General features: G+C 34.2%; 1 protein-coding gene across 1 annotated transcript in view; it reads right to left on the bottom strand.

Moving 5' to 3' along the window:
* Positions 1–22937, bottom strand: part of RSRC1 (arginine and serine rich coiled-coil 1) — a 415975-nt gene that overhangs the window by 219186 nt on the left and 173852 nt on the right. Inside the window, exon 5 of the mRNA XM_036850366.1 lies at positions 1356–1392. Coding sequence (XP_036706261.1) covers positions 1356–1392 — 37 coding nt within the window. The remainder of the gene's footprint in view (positions 1–1355; positions 1393–22937) is intronic.

The following is a 22937-nucleotide window of genomic DNA, read 5'->3' as shown; positions in this document are numbered from 1 at the left end:
AACAAAAAAAAAAGAATCTAACTCATCTACTGATGAATATGAGCCAAGTAAATATACAGTTTTTTTATTAAATAGTAATTTACAAGAGAAGTATAAAAGACAGCTCATTTTGGAACTATGTTAGCTGTACTTCCTTGTTATAAGCTGCCAATTGATACTGGCATTAGATATCTTAGATTAATATTTTTATTCTGATGTCCAAATGTATGTCCTAAATATCATGTGCCACTATGAAGTGATAAACAGGGATTCAAGAAATAATTTTTAATAATGAGAATAACAATATTATTTAATTACTTCTAATCTGGACAAATATATATACTTCAATTTTTCTAACTAGTTTATTATATTCTGCTTTTAATAATTAATCTATAATTTTTAGGATGATTTTATCATTTTTAAAAAGTCTAGGTTTCCTCAGTTTCCTTTAGCTATTGAAAGAAAAACCAAAAATCCTTTCTAACTCTAAAACTACTATAAATAAAAATGAAGCTGCCTCTTGCTACTGTTTGCTTTGTGGGAGCAGAACAAAAGCACATTAATAGTTAACAAAGCTACAATATGATATACGAATGAAGTCTTGCATTAAAAAAGTACTTAGATTGTATTTACAAAAGAATCTCTATCATTAATTATTCAACATTTGGATTTGACCAGAAACCAGAGCATGACTTTATAATGCTCTGTTTAAATGAACTACTTAATGTTGTAATTGAACACTCAGTGTGGTGAGCTCAATGAATTTTGGACCTGGTATAATACAACAGTTTTTCCAATTTTCTGATCAATTGACAGATTTTAATGTTAACTCAGTTGGAATTTTACTTGCTTTAAAAATGTTTACTTAAACAAAAAATTTTGCATCTCAATTATTTTATATTCTAAAACTGACTGTAGTTTAAACCAATGCATTATTCATAAAGCAAAGACATCAGGAAAAACAAAGCTGTGCACTTCTTTCAAAGCAGTTAAATTGCTAAAACATACCATATTTATGCATGCAATATTTGATTGTGTTTTTCTTAAAACACAAGCTTGTTTTTGTCAGATCAAGATTTGCCAAAAATTCTACACCAAACACTTTTCTTTATAATTAAAGCAATCATCAATCCAAGAATTGTCATCCATTTTATTTCATCTCTACATCAGAAAAAAGTAATTTAAAAAAATTTTAATTCCCTTGAAATGATAAGATAAATGAAAATGTAAGTGCCTTCACGTAATAACAGTAAGCTGACCCTTTGGGAAATGGTTGACTTTCTCAATACAAGGTATTCAAAGCTCATTCAAAAGTGTTCATTTAGAATGCAGATATCAAAGATGATGCAAATGTTCAAGAGAAAATTAGAACTTACCAGATGTTCTAATCCAGCTTTGATGTTTCCAGATTCCCTAAAATAGAAGAATAAAAGTTTAAAATAGTTGTTAAACACTTGTCTGCTATAACTTACGTTTACCTCAAAAATATTTTATAAACCCTTATAATTTTTTCATATATCTTTCCTAATGTTCATAATAACATTGTTTTTAAGGACAAAACAATTTCCTTACGGAACAGATAATTTATTTATATCTAATAGTAGTACTACCGCTAAAATTGATATTCGTCTAGTAGAAAGAATGTTTCAGACTTTTCAAAGTCAGTGGAGAACAAAAAAGAAATCAAATATGTTATTTACTATTTGCACACTGTCTTTATTTTACATTAGCTTTTTCATTAGAGTTTATGTTTTTTCAATGTTTATTATGAAAATGTTCAAACATACAGATTCTATCCCCCATCTGGAGTCTACAATTGACATTTTACTACATTTGCTTTATCAAATATCCATCCATCAATAGGTGCATTTTTATATAAAAAATAGCCACAAAAAGAATGTTTGTGAGTACATAGTTAAATAAATCAATCTTAAATTTTTTCCTACCATTAATTTTATCAACTTAGTGCCCACTACAAATCAGAACCTAAGACTATTGTAATATTTAAAAGCAAAAAAACCACCAATGGAAACACAAACATCAAATACCACAATATATTTTAAGTATTTAATTTCTTGCTTTTCACTTTAAAAAAGAGTGCTGATGAAACTAAAAATACAAATAACTGTGCAAGTAGCAAAGATAATTTAAATACACATTTGGTGAAATATGGCAATAGTGAGATATTTTTCCTGATTTTGGTCAATGCTAATTTATCAGTGACAAATGGACTTTGACTTTTCTCACTCCAACAAGCAGTATTTGAATTCCATCATTAACATCACGCCTTATTTGTTTTAACATAAAATTATACTTCTACCACATTGCAGAAAATAATTATGAAACATCCAACAACAGTACTGCATTCGTGATGTTTAATCTTTTCCCCATACCTCTTTCTTTCTCTGAAGGGGCCCCAATTTTATTTCTTTTCTCTTTATTTTGTCTCCATTTTTTTTTTTTTTTTTTTTTGCCAAAACTCTACTTACTTCTGTTTCCTTTGTCTTGCTATACAATCTTTTCAAATTTCCCTATCTTTTCCCTTTGGCTCTACTGCTTGAAAACTATACTCATGGCTTCCAACCTTTGCTCTCACTGCCCAGTCTGGCATCCTGGGAATAAATTCCACTGTCTACTGATTAGTACTCATCTTTAGCCATTCTCTCTTCTGCTTTCTGCTTCTGGCAATGCTATATATTCAACATTTAAAAATTTAAGGATTTCTGAAACTTATTCTCTGGATGCAGTCCTAATGAAAAATGACAGAAATAAATTGTAACAAGGTGTCAGAGAAGGCCAATAGCTACATAAATAATTATTTTTACCTTTATTATTATAAAATTAATGTATTTGTTGGAGCTGGAAGTCAGATGAATCTTTAAGTTTTCACAAGGAAATTCTCATATAACCATTTGTGCAATTTAAAATTTAAACAAAAAGAATAATACATATAGTGAGACATCTGACAGTGTAATATGTATGTATGTATGTATATGTATACAGTCTACAATAAAATTAAATCTTCTTCCTATCAGTGACTCCCAGTTCTCAAGCACTGATATTAGTTATTTGTTTGTCCTTCCAAAGATAGTCTATGCATGTGTGTGCATGCTTCTGTGTGTGTGTGTGTGTTTCTCTTCTTCTTCTTTTTTTTAACCCAAACAGAAGCATACTATACACACTGTTTTGTACCTGAACTTGGCAATCTATCTTGGAGCCAAGTATATTTATACTATATAATACACATCTATTTAATTTTTCCCCCATGGCTACATTGTCACATCATGGTTCTTATTAGAAAATAATGCTGCAATATAAAAGAACAAAAATGCTCAGATTCAAAGTAAAAGTCCATAATTCATTATCTAAAACCACTGGGGTTAGACATGCTTCATTAGAGTATTTTGGATTTTAAGAAAGGTAATAAGGTACATATAGTGTATGTCATAAAACACTGACAGCAAGGCTTGAAGAAGCATCTCATCATCATACGTATTAATAATTCTGAAAGAAACATATGAATGTCCACACAAAGTGGGATAAACAAAGACTATAAACAGCCTCATCTCAGGGTAGGTTTTGTTGTCAACTGACTTCGTCACAAACTTAGGGAAAATTTCCCAGTTTTCTGAGTTATTTGCATTTTGGAGTTAAGGATAAGAAAAAGAAAGAAAGGAAGGAAGGAAGGAAGAAAGGGAGGAAGGGAGGGAGGGAGGGAGGGAGGAAGGGGGAGGGAGGAAAGGGGGAGAACAGGGTGGGGGAGAAAGCGGGAGAGGGAGAAAGGGAGGGAGGAAGGAAAGGTTGGCTAGGTATTGCTTTGTTATGTTTCCAAGTGATTCTTTAAATTAAATAATTCTAGGATATATGCATTTTGAATGGCATGCCTGAAAGAAAACTAGGCATCATCCGTGACACATGCCCCTTTCCTTCGCTACCAAACGTAAACAAATGTAATCAACCACAAGGTCTTGGCTATCCAACGTCCTTAATTATCACTTAGATGTAATCACTTCTTTCTGTCTTCACAGCTATGTCTTATTTTAGGCCATTACCTTTTCTCTCCCTGATGACTGCAAAGCTTCTTAATGGGTCTCGGTGACCCCTGCCTTGCCCCATGTCAATTCATTCTTCATAATACATTAAGATCTTTGTAAAATGTAAGCTTGATCATGTCAATTCCCTTCTTAAAATTCACAATATACTACTACACTCCAGTTTACTAATTCCCTCTGTTATTTTGCCAAAGCTATTATCACATGGAAAGTGGCAGCAACAGCCATAACAAACAACTAACCTTGCTTTAATCATCACTGAACCACTCACTCTTTCTACCTGAGATGTTCCTTTTGTCCCAGACTCCTCTAATCCTCCTCATCTATCTAAAATATAAAAACATTCTTCAGAACTCAACCTAAACAAAACCTCCACTGGGGAAACCTCTTTTCCTCACAAATGAGGTACTGAACTCTTCCCATGTGTTCACATCACGAAGTTCTCACACTTTATTATAAATACGTATTTACTTTCCCATTGACAACAACTAAAATGAAAACTCCTTGAGGACATGAATTACATCTTTCTAATTTTTATATCCCAGCATCTAATGGAGTGCCTGAATCAGAGTATGTATTCAACTAATAAGAGTCTGACATCTAACCATCATTAAGACAAGCTTAGATAGTCAGTAGCAACCATCCCAGGTCTCTGGGTGGTCCTACCCAGCTCCAAACCACTCAAAGAAGGTAACTGCAACAGTGAGTCGCTGTTTGGAAGAATAGTTTTGGGAGCTGTGTGTATGTGTGTGGTGGGTGGTAGGTGGTTGTTTCGCTTTGTTTTGTTTTGGGTTGTTTTTGATAAAGTAGGAGGACACAATGGAAAAGTGGTTGACTGAGGCCAGAGTAGAACAATTAACCTGGAGGAGCACAAGCCAGAGCCTAGACTTTCACCCTTCTCCTTAGATTAAAATTAATAGCCAAGGCAGCTGAATGTTGCAAGAAAATAAAAGAAACCCACAAGGAAGATTTTAAGATCTTTGAGGTGTGTAGGCACAGGAACAGAAAAACAACAAAGAAAGCGACCTCATCCAGAGAAAATAGATCGAGCAAGAATATAATATCATATTCAAAGGGAAGATTTTTAGAAATTAAATATGAAAAACAGTTATGAAAAAGAATCAACATGAGATAATGAGTATTAGAAATACAATAGTTAGAAACTCAGAGGATGAATTGAAAGCACAATAGCTACAGACCAAGAATATATTAGTGAGCTGGAACACGGGGTAGAAGAGCTCTCCCAGAAGGCATAGGAATGGTATGAAAGACAGAACAAACAAGAGATAAAATTAAGAACAGGAATAGAAGTATGAACATCTATATAATAAGAATCCTAGAAGGAATGCAAAGACAAAATAAAAAAGAAGAAGTATTTGAAGAAATAATGACAAAAATTTCCTAGATATAGAAATATTCAAATCTTAGATTGAAAGGGTACATACAGCAGTGAACAGGACAGCTAAAGAAAAATCCACAGCAAAGCATAATATACGGATAATTAAGACTGTAATATTATAGATCAAGAGAAAAGACTAAAAGTTTCCAGAAAGAAAAAGCATACCCCTCCATAAAGGAAGACTAGCACTGACATCAGACTTCTTAACACTAATGCTAGACAATGGCATATTAACTTCTAAGATAAAGTGTTTAAAAAGGAAAAAGAACTGTAAACCTAGAATTTATATTTAGCGAATAAACTGTTATTTACATTAAAGGAAAAATAAAGCAATTTTCAGCATACATAGTCTCAGGAAATTCAAAAGTTCTTAGGAATGTAATGCAATAAGAAGAGAAATAAAATCAGGAAGAAGCAAGAATATAAAGCAAGTAAAGGCTGGCATAGTACATAGTATTTATTGTAATCTTAGTAATCAGTGACTAAAAAGAAAACTAAAGAAAGGTCACCTAACAATCTAGAATTTAAATGCCAGAGAAGGGACTTCCCTGGTGGCACAGTGGTTAAGAATCAGCCTGCCAATGCAGGGTACATGGGTTCGAACCCTGGTCAGGGAAGATCCCACGTGCCGCGGAGCAACTAAGCCCGTGTGTCACAACTACTGAGCCTGTGCTCTAGACCCCGCGCGCCAGAGCTACTGAAGCCCACGCACCTAGAGCCTGTGCTCCGCAACAAGAGAAGCCACTGCAATGAGAAGCCCGCGCACTGCAACGAAGAGTAGCCCCCTGCTTCCCTCAACTAGAGAAAGCCCGCATGCAGCAGCGAAGATCCAACGCAGCCAAAAATAAATAAATTTAAAAAAAAATGCCAGAGAAGATTCTTAGATTGGGTATGAAACAAATCTAGCAATGTGTGATTTACAAGAGACAAAAACCAAAAAGGATCCAGAAAGGTTTCCAAAAAAGAGATAGTAAAAGATATAACCAGGCAAACATGAATCAAAAGAAAGTTGGGGTAGTGACTTTAATGACAAGATATATTTAAGCCACTTCCCCCTTCATATATATATATATTTTGATATGTATATATTTTGCTATATACATACATTTAAAAAGGCCATTCTCTTCTAGTAAAAGATACAATAGATCAAGAAATTTTCATTTATATCCCGAAGGTTTGCATGTTTGTAAAGCTTAATATGTATCATAGATTGGGACACCAAAGTTTCAACAAGTTCTTCATGAAAATCAGTTTTCTTTATTTAGTCTTACTTTGGGCAGAAAGACAAGGAAGAGTTGCCATCTCAAAACAACGCAGATAAAGCATCATGAGTACATAAATACTACACTAGACAGCATGATGTATAATCCTGGTTCTAGAAGCAAAATTGTTGAATGAGCTTGGGTAATAATCCAAATTCTCTGAAGTTCAAATTGTTCACCTATGATGTGAAGATTTTTTAACACTTGTTTTACCTAACACATAGGGTTGCTGTGAAAAAATAAGCAAGATAATGTATATGAAAGTACACTATAAATTGTAATGTGCTATAGAAATCTGTTATTATGATAGGTATTTAAATACAAAAGTCTTAAGAGTGGTTCCAAAACTCTTAATGAATTTTTTTAAAATAGAGAGGCAAGATTCAAGACATTGATAGAAGGATCTTGCAACAAATGGTATAAAGCCTGTCCTCTTTAGTGGTCTGTCTCTTGGGTTGTCCCTGTCATGACTTCATCAATATTTGTGCAACTCCTTTTGCTCTGTGCTGAAAGCAGACTTAATTCAATTATAGGTCTCAAAACTGATAAAATGGTCCTGAAGTGGAAAATGGGAAGAGATTATTGGCAAATGAATAAAGATTTGTATCGAACTAACACACAGGAGTACAGCAGGTCTTTTTTTAATCATTCCCTGTCTTAAATCTTCTGGGAACCATGAGTTTCCCTTCCCCTCATGCAGCACATCGATTTCTGAATTAGACTGCAATATTAAATAATTAATATACTTGCCATGATTGATGTTTTGCATTAGTTGAATATTAGGTTATCAATCAAAATCCACTTGGTTTAATGTAATAATATTGAAAAAGTGTCACGGGCTGTTCATCCAATTTGTAGTTGAGGCAGCACAGATAGTAATGTTGGCATAACACGAGGCTTTAAAGCAGGAAATTCAGTGGCTCAACATGTATGAGGCAGACATTTTGAAACTAACTGGGAGAAGACTGAGGTTGTCCTAAATAAACCTTGTGGCACCTGTCAGTGTCAACGTTAGTTCTCCTTCCAGTAAGAAGATGTCATACATCAATCATACCATGGCAGGCAAGAAAAAAAATTAAAATAAAGCTACTGATTTACCTTTGTGGCAAACAGATTTCATCATTTTGCCGAAGGAAGCATGCTCTAAATCTGGAAATTGTTGCTATTAAAAAGCTTATATAATCTTAAGAAATTTCTAAACAAATAGACTAAGATTTTTTAGATCTGATCTTACTAGGAAAGGATCAACTTTTTTTTTTTTTAATATGAGAACAAATTACACCAAAGTGATCATTCAGGTTTTATAATGGTCTAACGGAATCTGGTCAAGGAGCCACAATTAATAATGATATTTATTTTGAAAAAACGGCATTCCTTTTGATGATGGCATTCTCCTTTCTCTCAATATTTTGTATCAAAATTGTCAAACTATTACCTTAGAAAAAAAATTTTAATCACTTGCTTCTCCTAGTAAAAGCAAATTTTTCTCTTCATTCCCTATTAAATCAATCTAAAATCTATTATGAATTTACTTATAAAAGTAATATTTTACAACATATTAAATAAACAAAAGACATCCAAAAGAAAAGTAAGCTTTTTGGGTGGGAAGTAGAAAAGTAACAAAATAAATATAATCCAAAACTATTTCATAAAGCAAGCCAAAATACAGTGAGTATTTAGTTATAAAATAGAAACTATAATACATGTAACTAAATAAAGTAGCATTAATGTCTCATTTCACTGACCAAGAAATAAAAGATTAAATGTATTTATAACCAGTAATGTATTGATATATGTATTAACCCACATAAAATACGCACATATACAATAATTATGAAAAACAGAGTTTAACTCTTAAGTAATAAAAATTTTTACAGGTATTTTGGTTATGAACTAAGCATATTATTCACTTTTAAAAGATTAGTATGCTGCAGTTTTCTACAGCTATAAGAGATAAGATTACAGTTAATTTTGTACTCTTTCTCATAAAGCAAAAATCTGTGAGCTGTTTTTTTTTATAATGGCAGTCAAAGTTTTTAAAAGCCTGAGTTATAAAAATATATACATCTCCTATCTCAAATTATAATTGATAAATTTTCACATGTATAAGACCTTTTTCTGTTATGTATCAAACGTTATGAATGAAAACTTTGGTAATACTATAAATCTAAGAAAAACTTGGTTCAAATTCCAACTCTTCTACTTAATTAAATAACTTTGTCAGGATATATACTTTCTCTAATTTGCCATTCTTAAGTTCAAATCAAGGATTAAAAAGATAATCGGCATGCATATATAAGTCACTCAATAATTACTCATTCAATATGACAGACTAAATAATGGACTGTATTCTACTTTCAAAATCAAGAAACATCTTTACAGATGTTAGCTTTTTTAGTCACCTTAAAATCTGTTTCAACTGTAACACCTATAAATGAAAGTCAGTCTACTTTTCAAATAAATGCATAAAGAGCTTGGCCCAATGGCTAGCATCCAATAAAAATACCATGTATATCTTGACATAAGAACATTCTTCTATCCTGATCTCTTTGAAAGGAGGCAGAATTAAAAAGTACACTGAAAAGAAGCAAAAATAATTTCTTAATTACCTGATTTTTTTACATTTTAACTCCAGTAACAAAAACACAGACTATCACCACTAAGTTCCAAACTAGAATTCTTAGTTTTAACTTACTAGGTTTGGTTAGAATTCTCAGCATTTTTCCCCTGACTGGAAAATATCTTGCAAATTAGTGGATCTAAGTGTATATTCTTTGGTTACCACAGTTCACAATGGTAGTTTTCAGACACTTGTTTTTAACAAGTAGTTATTGATCTGACTGATTATTATTTGCAATAAATTCTGCTCTAGAACTCATAAATCATATGCACAGACAAGTACTATGGTTACTGAACTTTATGTGTACTGTTCTAAGATTCTTTAATTAGTTTTACAAATATTAGTGAGCATCCATTACATCAGGACAAGTTTAAACTGAACATATTAAACAGCTGAGGACTTATGATACACACTGAGCTTATTCCAATGGGAAGGTGAACATTAAGTTGGTATGTATCATGAGTTATTTACAGTTATTCAGGTAAAGAAGTTCTGCATGTCACAGAAAGGGCCTACATGGGAAAGAAAAGAGATTTCAATATATATTTTTTTTTTTTTAAGAAAGCTGCGTTTTATAGCTACTTTATTTATTTATTTATTTATTTTTGGCTGTGTTGGGTCTTCGGTTCGTGCAAGGGCTTTCTCCAGTTGCGGCAAGCGGGGTCCACTCTTCATCGCGGTGCGGGGACCGCTCTTCATCGCGGTGCGCGGGCCTTTCACCATCGCGGCCTCTCTTGTTGCGGAGCACAGGCTCCAGACGCGCAGCCTCAGCAGTTGTGGCTCACGGGCCCAGCCACTCCGTGGCATGTGGGATCTTCCCAGACCAGGGCTCGAACCCGTGTCCCCTGCATTAGCAGGCAGACTCCCAACCACTGCGCCACCAGGGAAGCCCAGAGATTTCAATATTTTTAAAGTTATGCTCTAGACAACAGTCTCAGATGTAGAAAAACTAACAGAATTCATCACAAGTATATCTGATCTAACAGAATTGCTAAAGGAAGTGCTTCAGACCAAGGGAAATTATACTAGAAAGAGACCTGGAACATCAAAAATGAAGGAAGAGCAACAGAAATATATTTATTGAGCACCCTCATACCTAGGCTCCGTGTTAAATTCTGAGTGGATAATAAAAACAATAACAACAAAATAAACAAATATCATCAACAAAAAGTACTTTGGATGTTTAAACTGTATTGTCAAACCAAGACTAATGCATGAAATAGTTAACATCCAAGCCAGGCAGTGAAACTGCATGTGAACATGCTACTTATCTGCTATTTCCACATGCAGCACTAAGGTTCATAATCAATGACAATCTTCTTTCCCACTGAGGCCAAATGTAGCTCAAGAATCTTTCTAAACACTGTGCTCTAAGGAGTCACTGCCAGTTGTCTGCAGTTAGCAAGTGAGGTACAACCTATTCATCACCACTCCCTTCAGTCCATGTTCCTGACCTAGGTTCAAGAGAAGTTCAGAAGAAGGAGAAATTGCCATATGTGTTAGAATGGTTGGGAAATCTTTAAACGAGGAGGGGTAATTTTATCTGGATCCTGAAGGACTGACTGCCTTTGAGCAGAGTTGGTAAGCAGAAAAGAAGAGGCAGGAAGAGCAAGCCCAAAGGTCCCACATGACCTGTTAGAGGTCAAGTAAGGAGAGTAGCCTGCCCAGAGTAGATGTATTAAAAGGTCATATTTCTTTTAGTCTTTAATATTAAATAATTTTTATTAGGTAAGTTTTCTGGACTATCATGTACTGTTGTGCCTGTTGTTTAGTATGGGGCGGGGGGGATGTGGCGAAGAAAGGAAAACCTAATGGGGCAGTAGAAGCTAAAAGCTATATGTCCTGGCCAAGCAGTGCATCCTGGTGTGGTACTGCAACCACCAGAAGAAGGGACAGCTTTTCCTAGTACGCACAAAGGTGCCATGTGGACTAGCAGTCCCACAAATAATAAATGCTTATTATAGAAAAATTCAAAATCACATCTGGTTCTAATGAAGAAGAAAATAAAAATCACCTGAAATCCCACCAGCCAAGATAATACCTCAACGTATTTTAGTTTTTTCCTCCCTTCGTATGTGTACACACAAACACACTTTTTTCTTACAAATATGGAATCATCGTTGATTTGTTAAGTACATAGCTTAGATTTTTTTCACTACTTAATTATATATTATGAAAACAGCTTCTCAGATGTCAATAAATATATTTACATATAATAGTTTTACTGTTTACATACTATTCTGTTCATAGATGTACAATAGGTTAACATATCCATTAGTGTTAGACATTTGAGTTGTTTGATTTCTTATTCTAAATAAAACTAGGATGTAAAAAAAGAATAACTGATCATTAGATTTTAAAATCATTTATGAATTTTATGTTATGTTATGTTTTGACTTCCATTCATCCATCCTTGTTTAAGATGTTATTGAACAGATGATCAAAAAATTAGGAAGTAAGCTAACAAAGTGGAGGACATTTAATCCAGGAAATGGGAAAACATCATAGAAGAGTCGTGAAGAGAAACAGTCCCAAGAGGAAGGGGGAAGGAAGTCCCAGAGTGACAGTTCTACAGCAGGCCTGGCTGAGCCTGGGACAGGAAATACACACACAAAAAAAGGCATGAGAAATGGTTACATACTCTAGGAAACAAAAACGTATACAAGGAGCCATAGTACTTGGATCATCAATGAATGATATTTATATAGTCATATTAATGTAAACACGGGTCATAATTCAATAAAAAATAATTATAAGATGGTAGAACAGGTGGGGTGGGGACTGTAAAACAACTAAAATGTCATCCAGCATTATAGGCTTTTAATAAATAATGCCTGAAATTGACAAATTGATAATATTTAGAACAATGGAGAGATTCTGCCAAGAATTAAATTTGCCTGCCTCTGCGAAGTGGGATAACAGCAGTCAGGGAGACAACAGGGGATTATTGTTTAATTATACCATGTTGTGCTACTGACCTCTTAAACTGTATGTATGTGTTAATTTAATGGAAATTAAAATTAATCTTTATTCTTTAAAAAAATATAGAACCTGGCACATCAGTGGTGCTCAAAAAAATAGAAGCTGTCTATCCTCCTTAAAATTCTGAAATACATCTGAAATGTGTTCATCATTTAGCTTTAGTTCTCCCAAAAAGCAGGGTCTGAGACAAGGACTTGCAGGCAAGCGGTTTATTTGGGAGAATGACCCCACCGAGTTCAGAAGACAAGGACCTGGAAGAATGAAATAGGGAAAGAGGAACAACTAAACCAAGCATGTGTTATTAAGCTGTTATGCTTCTGTTATGCTTTGGGGAGGGAACTCAGTCTTGATGAAGATCCTCTGAAGAACTATGTGTCTCATAATTGTCTGAAATTGCAAGAGAGAAGTATTTATCCCCCAGCTCAAGTCTGCCCCACAGAGTGTTAACTCCCTAGCACTTCAGACTGCCTTCCCATACTACAACAGGAAGCCCAGGGCAGAAGGCAGGAGATAAGTGATGAAGCTGAGTGAGGCATGGTCAGACCACACCTGCACACAGCTGTTTGCTGAAGCAATGGCCAGAAGCAGAATACAGACTGAAAGGAAGTAAGCTGGGGGACAAAAGATGACCAACATGTATGGTTAGATGAATATACATATGCAAATTCCAAGCTACCTCTTATTTACCCTCCATAGTCCCACTTTCCCCTATACTCTCCAAATCTAAAAATGCCTTTGGTGGGGAAAGGGGGAGAGGGATAAATTTGGAATTTGGGATTAACGGATACACACTACTATATATAAAATAGATAAACAAGGACCAACTGTATAGCACAGGGAACTATATTCAGTATCTTGTAATAACCTATAATGGAAAATAATCTGAAAAAGAATATATATATATTATATATATATAGAAAATCAACTATACTTCAATAAAAAAAAAACTAGGTTTTAAAAATGAATAGTTGATCATTAGATTTAAAAATCATTTATGAATTTTATGTTATGTTTATTTCACATGGAGGACTGGGGTAAACAATTTTTAAAAGGCGAAATAAACCAGTATATTTCTTCTCCAGTACTTAAGCCTAAATAATTTAAATTTATATATTTATTACATTTGCATAAATATAAATTTGTATTTAAATATAAAGTATAGTTATCATTTATAATATTTAAATACAATTAAATATAAATTTCTACTTTCAAGGAAGTTCATTATCATAAAATAATGTTCCTACAGCTCCCTACAAGCAGTATCTACCTATATGTAACAAAGTAAACAATTCTAAATAGAAGATAATAAATACATGTAAGTATTCTACTAATGTCTTCAGCTGCTAAAACTGAGAGAAAGTGCAACACATGTATATTTTTCCTAAGAAAAGCAAACTTCCAATAACTCAGAAATTGATTATTCAATTACTGAAGTCTTTTGATGCTTTTTCTCTTCCCTCTGATGTTCTCCTTTGTAACTACACTGATACTCTAAAAGGAAACAAAAAACTAAGGTATGATTTTAATCTGGTAAGCACCTAACAGTGCTAGGAAATAAAACTACAGTACTAAAATTCTTTCTTTGCTTAGTGAATCAAAATAAACTCCTCAGCCTATAATTCAAGAGTCTCCTCAAATCTAACAATTTGCCATTTCCTAAAGATCTCTTTGCACTTCTCAGCACTTAAATCTTTGATCATATTATCTAAGTAAACTGACCTTCTTAGAGATTCCACCTCTGAGGAAATACTGAACAGTATATGCCAAGCGCTGTAGTAAGTGCTTTACATCAGTTAGCTCATTTAACCCTTATAACTTTATTATAAAGAGATAAAATTATTATCCCTACTTTATAGATGAGATAACTGAGGCTTAGAGAGGTGAAGCAGATCACACAGTATACCGCTCAGCTATTAAAAGGCAGATGTGAAGCCAGGCAGCCCAAGTTCACTGCCCAAATTTTAATCAAGAGAGAATTTATTACTGTCTATCTGTAAAAGCAATAACTTTAACAATGAAACAAGATTTTACAGTATTCTCCTACTAGAACTATGATTGGGAAAGAAGCTGCAAAGGGGTAAGGATTTAAGTAAAAAAGAACACTGACCCTTGATGATAGACTAATATATACCAGGTGCTGAGCCTGGTCATTTACACTTATAATCTCATTGAATTCTCACAATATTCACAAAAAGAAAAATCTGTATAAATGGCTAACAAACATTCAGGGAAATATTATAGTGCACAGATCTGCAAGATAAAACTAAATGCCATTTTTCACCTAGGAAACAAGCAAAGATGAAAACAAATGATAATGTTTGTAGTGCTGGCAAAGGTATGGGGAATCAGGACCCTCATATGCTACCCGTGAGAGCAGAAAATAGTACAAGTTTTCCAGAGGACAAGAGGAAATGTTCCACATTTTCAATAATATACATAAAGCCTTTGACCTGAAGGTTCTATATCTCTGGGCTTAACCCAGTGTTAAGAGTCACAAGATACTAATCACTCCATTGTATTTAATATAAGACAAGTAACAACAACAACAAACTTGGAATAAATTATATGCCCAATAATGGCAAACTGTGAAATAAAACATGATAATATCCATACAACAGAAAACCATATACCATTAAAAATTATGGTGTAGTTGTATATTTCCATGAAAATGCTCTTATGGCATATTGAGTTTTTAAAAAGAGCCTATTACAGTATGGTATGATGTTATAGTTGTTAAAAGAAAAGTTTTATACATGCATGTGTATAATATGAGTACATATGTGTGTGTATCTACGTGTAACTGAAAGCTTACAAACTAAAATGTTAAGAATATTTAACAATGGATTCTGACTGATTTTTATGTTCATTCTAATGCTTTCCTTATGTGTTTTCCAAAATTTCTTCCATGAAAACACATTACTGTTGGTCTAATTTTTTTAAAGTATTTTTTAAAAAGAATCCTCACAGCAGCTCTATGGAGTAGTACATTATCCTCATTTTGTAAATAAAAGATCTGCTTAGAGTAGAGTAACTTACTTAAGGCAAGATAGTAACTTGCTAAGATGGCCAAAATTGCTCTATCTGGATCCAAAGCTCATACTTTTTCTTTTTCAATAGAAATGCTGCCTGCTGTATTAGATAAAATAAGGCTAGGTCTATACTGAACCCACACATTCCCTGTTCTCTCTACCCTTGAAAAAGATCCATAAATTATCTGTGTACATGCCTGTTACCGTCAGTGTTCGCTTTAAAGACTCAGTGTACATTTCTGTCCATCTTTAAACTCTCTACAGTGTTTAATACTAATAGAATCTTTCTAAATTTGATACATGAATATATAAGATACAGATGAATTAAATTTAGCGTTGGAGAATGTGAAACTGGAATAGAGCTAATGGACATAGTTATGTCCATAATGCATGAGATAAATGGAAATGGTAAGCCCTTCAATAATTGATCCAGATTGGTCCAAGTTCTGCCACATTCCCTTCCTTCCCACTCTACATTAGTTTTGGTTCCTAGCACTTCACACCAAAATTCCTCCAGCACTCTTCTCCCTAACATTAATGTCTTCAAACCCCAAGTTCATGTCTCTGTCTGCTTTACAACCTATAATATCTGGCTAATAATTTTCTACTACTATCCAAAATATACCTCTTCTCAGACCAGTCCATTATCATTTCTATGATTTCTTTTTTGCTCCTGCATCCATCTACCTAAAACAGTCTTCCGCTTCCTTGACACATCTTCAAATTCTATACATTTACTGTACTAGAACCAAACTCCCTTCTACTATGTTCATAATAATTTCTTACATTTCTAAACATACAGTCACTCCTTGCATTCAATAAATAAGTCCTAGAAACTTCCAAGTACCCTAAGTTGTGAATGTAATAATGCATGTAAAGTGCTTGGCAGATTACTCTTAGCATATATTACTAATTATTATCAACATCATTATTACTATGCAGACTCTTCATGAGCATTACTCAAATCATTAAGATCAGAAGGAAACAAAGCCACTCTGAGATAAAATGCTGAGCAGTCAAATGGTCTCATTCACCAGCTAAGTGACATGACTCCTGAACATCATCCTGCACATATGCCTTAATATCACGACACATGAAAATTACAAATTCTCGCATGCAACACAGGCTCCCTTTGAACAGACAGAATATTAATCTGTGGCTACCAAGGTCAACTGTGTTGCCCTTACAGAAAATTCTCCGTAGTCTAGCGCTTACACATTCAGTACTTATTTTACGTGGCTTCTATGTCTGTATCCGTTCCCCAAGTTAATTATTTGTTTAAGTAAACCTTCTGCTTTGTTACCACATGAAGCTTTTTGCTAAGTATAGATTCTTGGTGTTCAATGTCAATCAAACTCTAACTTTCCCAAAACTACACATTAAAGAGAAAAGTCTTCAGGTCTTGGGATATGGTTAACTAAAACAATTTATTTACATATCACTAACATTAGCTAATGTTCACAAAATTAGAATTGGAAGGTCTCATTAGGAAAAGCAGAGAAGGAAATAGCCCAACAAAGCATTATAAATGCTACATTAGAATTCTAATTTCATGAGAGTGTTTCTTGGGGGACTAAGAGGGTGGGGAAAAGGTAGAAACTGTGGACAGCAGAGTCCAGGAAATATTTCATAGAGGTGATGCTTGAGATTCCTTTGAACAAAGGCCATTCCAGCCGCAAGGCCTCTGGAATCAGCTCCTCTAGCTTCTTCAAGGACTTTATACTCTTTCAATTATCTGTTCTCTTTCTCCCACCCTGTACTGCTGCTGTGGAGCAATCAGGGGTTAAGGCTGTGAGTTAGGACAATGAGTCAAACTGAAAGTAACAATCAAAGCTTTATTTACTTTCTTATAACAGTGCAACCAAGAGGCAAAAAAGAGCCTAATGTTCCATTTTTCCCTCAAAGAACAGCATGGGCGAGGGTCAGGTGGATGCATTGGGGCGAGGAGGGGGTGCAGGTGGCGGGGGGTGGGAGGAGGTGAAAGGGAGAATGGTTGTCTCACTGCTGAAGAACCCAGAGCAAAAGGCTCTTGCCTCTTTATGGACCAGTGAACCATAGGGAGGGAAAGGGGGAAGGACTAGGAATGGAAAAGTACTGAATCAAAGTACAGAAAAGTACTTCAGATCGCAAATAAGGAGGGCTCTGAATGGAAGCCCCTGGGCTAGGAACAAGAATGCTTTATGGTTGGGTCTAAAAGATCACACATAGAATTTTGGTCTGGAGCTGGACTCCTCAGCTACCATCCTACTTACTTCTCTGCTTCCCTCAAACTTTTTGAAAGACTACATAGACACTATGTCTCCACATTCCTACCTCCTAACACATCCAAAATTTTCTCTTGCTAAAGTCATCAGCGGTTTCTCCATGTTACCAAGTCCAAAGGCCATTGTATCATCCTTGTCTTTATACACCTCTCAGGAGCATTTGAAACTGTCAAACTCTCCCTCCTGCACACTCTCTCCTCACTTGTCTTCTATGATATTACATCATTCAGGTTTCTAACCTTTTTTCAAAAAATGATTCAAGTCTCCTTTGTAGGTTCATGTTCCTTTCGCCAGCCATCAAAGGTTAGAGCTCCTCAAGGCTTGGTCCTAGGCCCTCATCTTGTCCTATACTTTCTTCCCAATCAATCTTGCCCTCATGCACAGCATTAATAGCAACCCATAGGTAAATAACAATAACAGCAACAATAAAAATCACATAGTCTTCAGAAGCTCCAGATCCATTCATCCAGCTATCTATTTGACATCTCTATTTGGATGCCTCAAAAATCAAAAACAAAAATTTATACTCAATTGGCCCAAAAAAGAACTCTTAAGTTCCTCCTTCAAATCTGATTCTTTTCAATATTTCTTATTTCAAAAAGGAGTCACATCATTTATCCTCAAGCCAAAAACCTAGGAATCAACCTCTTTATTTTCTTCTCTCTCTCTTTCCATAGGTAATCTGTCACTAAGTCCTATTGCTTCCACCTCTTAAATAACCATAGAAACTATTTCTCTCTACTTATCGATTGTCACCATCCTAGTTGACCTACCATCACCTCTGGCATAGTCTGTCTTAATTCCCTCCTAATTATTTTCCTCACTTCCACTGTTGTTTCCCTACCATCCACCTACCCCAAAAGAGACAGTCTAATCATGTAAATATGGATCACATCATTCCCCTGCTCAAAACTCTTCCATGCCTTTCCATTGAAGCAATCATGATTTGACCCTCCTACCTACATCATTTAGTCATTCATTATTACTGAGCACAACCTTTGGGTCAAATTCTGTGCTAGGTATCAGGGATACAAATATGAACAAAGCAGATTGCAAGGGTTGCAAGGAATTTACAGATAGGTATGAAACACACACAACTTACACACAAATATATAAATTAGTAACTGTGACATGCATAACATTAAAAAGTACTGTGAAGAAATAATACAGGAACCTATAAGATAGAATAATAGGAATATAAGATCTAGTGTAGAAGGTCAGGGAATTCTTCCTTCATTTTATTTCACTGTTATGCTCACTCACTACACCCTTCTTCAGTCTATTTCTCATGCATTCCAAGCTACCCAGAATCTGAATACTATTCCAATTTCGGTGAGCTATGAATCCAAAGTAATGCAAATATAGGAAGACCGGGATTATCCTAGGAACTTTGAATCAAGAGTAAATTAAAGACAAGAATACAAAGATTATTCTAGGTGATAGTAGCAATGGAATTCAAGTCCAGTGGTAGCAGTGCTGGTGGTGATGGTGGTGCCAGTGCCTGTATATTAAGTATACTGATACCATGATATAGCAGTCTTAACTCCTGATCATTTTCATAACCTGGTTTTCCAGAGTTCCACTGATTACAGAAGCTACACAACAGTGCCACATAATCTATGTTTGTTTACTTTAGTCTTTTCTAATAGAATCTAAGCTCAGTGAAGACAAGTTACATGTACACAGGAGGGAATGGTTTGTGGTAAGTCCTAAAGGCTTGAAATAGCCTTGCATATAAGAAAAACTTTTGTTTTCTGTAGTTCATATAAGGTGAAAGGACAAAAGAAGAGTCTTCTAGGAGTTATTTTCTTACCATAAATGGTTTTATATTCACCTGCATAAAATAAAAACTAACACTGAATTCATAGGCACTTTCCACCAGATATTTAATAGTAGTATTTGTCGGCCAATAGAGAATTTAAAGAATTGCCAACTATTCTCTTGAGCCGAAAGTCCAAATCAGGGGTCAACAAACTGTGGTCCATGGGCCAAAACCAGCCTGCCACCTGTTCTTGTACAGCACACGAGTCAGAATAATTTTTATAGCCTTAAATGGTTGGAAAAAATAAAAATATTTTGTGATATGTGAAAATTATTGAAGTTCATTTTCGTGTCAATACTTAAAGTTTTGTTGCAACACAACCACACTCATTCTTGTATCTATTTTTATGGCTGCTTTGGGGCTACAACAGCAGCTGAGTTGTCACAACAGAGATCATCTGTGGTACTCTCTCTGGTTTGCACTGCTGCTCAGAGCACGAAAATCACAGTGATGCAGTATAACTCAACAGAGTTTCAAGAGCTTCATAAATTGCTGTAATGTGATATTTAATTTTTGTTTTAATACCAGTTGTATACCAATCATGTCAAAACCAGAAAAGAAGAGAGAGGGAGACTTCAAATGACATGCTTGTAAGGCACAGTGGAGTGTAGATTATTTTATCAAATTAAATGGCAATGCATTGTGTTTATTATACAATGACACTATAGCCATGCTGAATGAATACAACATATGTTGACACTACCAAACTAAGCAGCCTTCACAATATTTCCAACACACAGGAAAGCAAGAGTCAGAAAAAATTAGAAAATTTAAAAGGGAATAACTCATCACAGCTGAGTTTCTTCACAAAAATAAAAAATAGAAATGAGTTTCTTAGTGCTGTGTTTGTTAGCCAATCAATGAAAGCCGTTTAACGATTGAGTTGATTAAATCATCTTTGCCTGCAGCAGGCAAAGGAATGTGTGTGGAGAAAAAAATACTTATTAAAACTATTAGCCTTTCAGCAAGAACAGTCGCTTGAAAGTTGAGGACAGAGGGAGTATCATCAACAGTCAAAGACAAGGCAAATAATTTTGAATCAGCACTAAATTTGAAGTGACTGAAGAATTACTGCCCTCTGTGAGTAGTCTATGTAGAACATGAGAATATTTTCAAGAAAACTGAGGAAACACTAATTCAGTACCAGCTGATACGGAATCTGCTAAGATAAGTTACATAGGATGGTGGTTAAAAATAGGTACAGAACCAAACGATGTTTAGTTGGACAAATTTACAAAGCTTGTAAAAATGTAAGCCTACGTGAAAATTTAAAGCCTATGATTATTCACTGTATTATTCATCAGCAAATACTTTGTGAAAATATTTGAATGTATCATGTGTAATTGAACCAGTGAACCTCATTTACTCTTGTGGACTTGTCCATTGTCAGTTTTGTGAATTTTTGACAGAAATAGAAGCTGAATATCCTGATCTCTCTAATACACACAGCACTTTGATGTCTTAACAGTGGTAAAGTTTTATTGTGATTTTTCATAAGAAAGGAAATGAAATGAAAAGACTGCCCTAAACCACTTTTAGTGAACATCAATGGCTTTGGAAATTAGCTTTAGGTGTAGACTTAATAACGTTTTCTAATGAATTCAACCAAAAATTACAAGGCCGCACAACGTTTACATGCAAAACTTACACGGCATTAAAGTCACCTCAAAAACAACTAACATTGTTTGGGTCACAGAGTAATGTCAAGCTGCTTTACATACTTCCCGTCCTGTCAAAAGTTAAAACAAATGCAAGACCTCCATTCCCACACATCTTCCAAGAAGTATATTTTCCAAGCTCAAACTAAAGCTCCTCTAGTATTTTTCCAACCTCGATGCAAGTGCAAAGAAAACTTCCATATTTCCAAACCCATTCAACTGTGCAATTGAGGAGCTTCCACTCCAAATGAAAGTGATTAATCTGCAATGTAATAACTAAAAGACAAACGTCAAGAAAAGAATCTAATAGAATTTTATAAATGTATTCCAAGCAATTACAATGTTCAATTAAAATCATGTGTTCATGGATTGTGATATTATTCAGCAGTATCTATCGCTGTAAAAAAAACATTTTCAAAGATGAACTATTTAAAATCTAATTACAAACCAGGAATAACAGATGAATGTTTATAATCAATTTTGATAATAGAGAACACTACCTTTGAACCTCAATTAAGTTTAATGCTACCCTCCCTGAAGAATTACATTCTTCTCATTCATACACTTGTATTACAAAAAATTCTGCTAAATAATTATTTCACATTGGGCAATAAAATTGTAGATTTTTATTTCCCTTCCTGTTATATAAATAGTAACATAATACCCTCAATTTTGCCTCCTAGCCACAAAGCCTAAAATTTTTACTGTCTGGTCCTTCACAGAACAAGTTGGCTGACCCCTGATTTAAATCACTTAAATTCCACTTGTATTCAAGCTATCAATCCATATGAGGTTATTATGATTTGGGGAAACGCAGGGATAGACAGAGGTAAATGGAGATTTGTTTTTTACTATTTTGATAATTTCATGATAATTGACAGCACCACTGACAATATTAACAGGGTTTCAGAACCCAAACTGCAAATGATAGATACAAATTAAGAAAGGAAGATGCAACAATATACAGCTAAATTTAAAAGTTGAGAACTTAGTCAACTTCTCCTATCTGCTTTTATTCTACCTTACATATCAAAAAATATAAGAATTTTCTTAATTTTACATAATAAAAAATATTGACTGAAAAAAACTACAAAAATGATTACAAAACAATGAAATAAAAGCAAAAGAAATAATTGTAAGACCACACTAAAAGATAGAAATTATACCATGGCAACAATTCAATTCTATATAAACAGTGAGAGTTTGAGAAAGGAGGAGTAACATGAAAAAAGATAAATGTTAATTATTCCACCTAAAAACTAAACTTAGCATAATCAGTAAGAAACATTCTAGTACACAGGAGAAAAATGGCTTTTTCTTCATTAATTAAAGATAATTTGGCATCACATTGAATAATCAGTTTTACAGGCATTGAATTTTTATAAGCAGGACTATATGAAATCACAAAAACATTCTCAGCAATTCAGCTATCCTCCAAATTCATAATTCTAAACATTAAAAGAGAGTGTTTAAATCTCATGCATTATAGGGATATTATTTGTCTATTATAGAGCAACTAAATAAAATTCTTAAAAGATGCAAACACTATAAAATAAATAGTTTAAGGATTCAAACTGGGCAACACTGAAAAGCATTCTGAATGTTTCAAATTTTAAGTTACTTTATAGGTTCACAACTATGCTTATGTCAAAAATTTTAACATTTAAATCTGTATCATGTTATCATGGTAAAATGGGCAACAATACACTTTGCACAAGGGGATATGGAAATAAGGTGACGAACCATGCATCCTCTTTTTGCCTGGGAAAGTTCTGGTTTATTTCTCACATCATGGCCGAACTATTAACAGCACCTCCTTTCATTTTTAAAGCATCAAAGTCAGGACAATGTATTAAATGGTCACCCTTTA

Source organism: Balaenoptera musculus, chromosome 4 (genome assembly GCF_009873245.2).
Source record: "Balaenoptera musculus isolate JJ_BM4_2016_0621 chromosome 4, mBalMus1.pri.v3, whole genome shotgun sequence".
Classification (NCBI taxonomy): Eukaryota; Metazoa; Chordata; class Mammalia; order Artiodactyla; family Balaenopteridae; genus Balaenoptera; species Balaenoptera musculus.
Note: the sequence above shows the minus strand (reverse complement) of the source record. Positions and strands in the feature narration are given on the sequence as shown.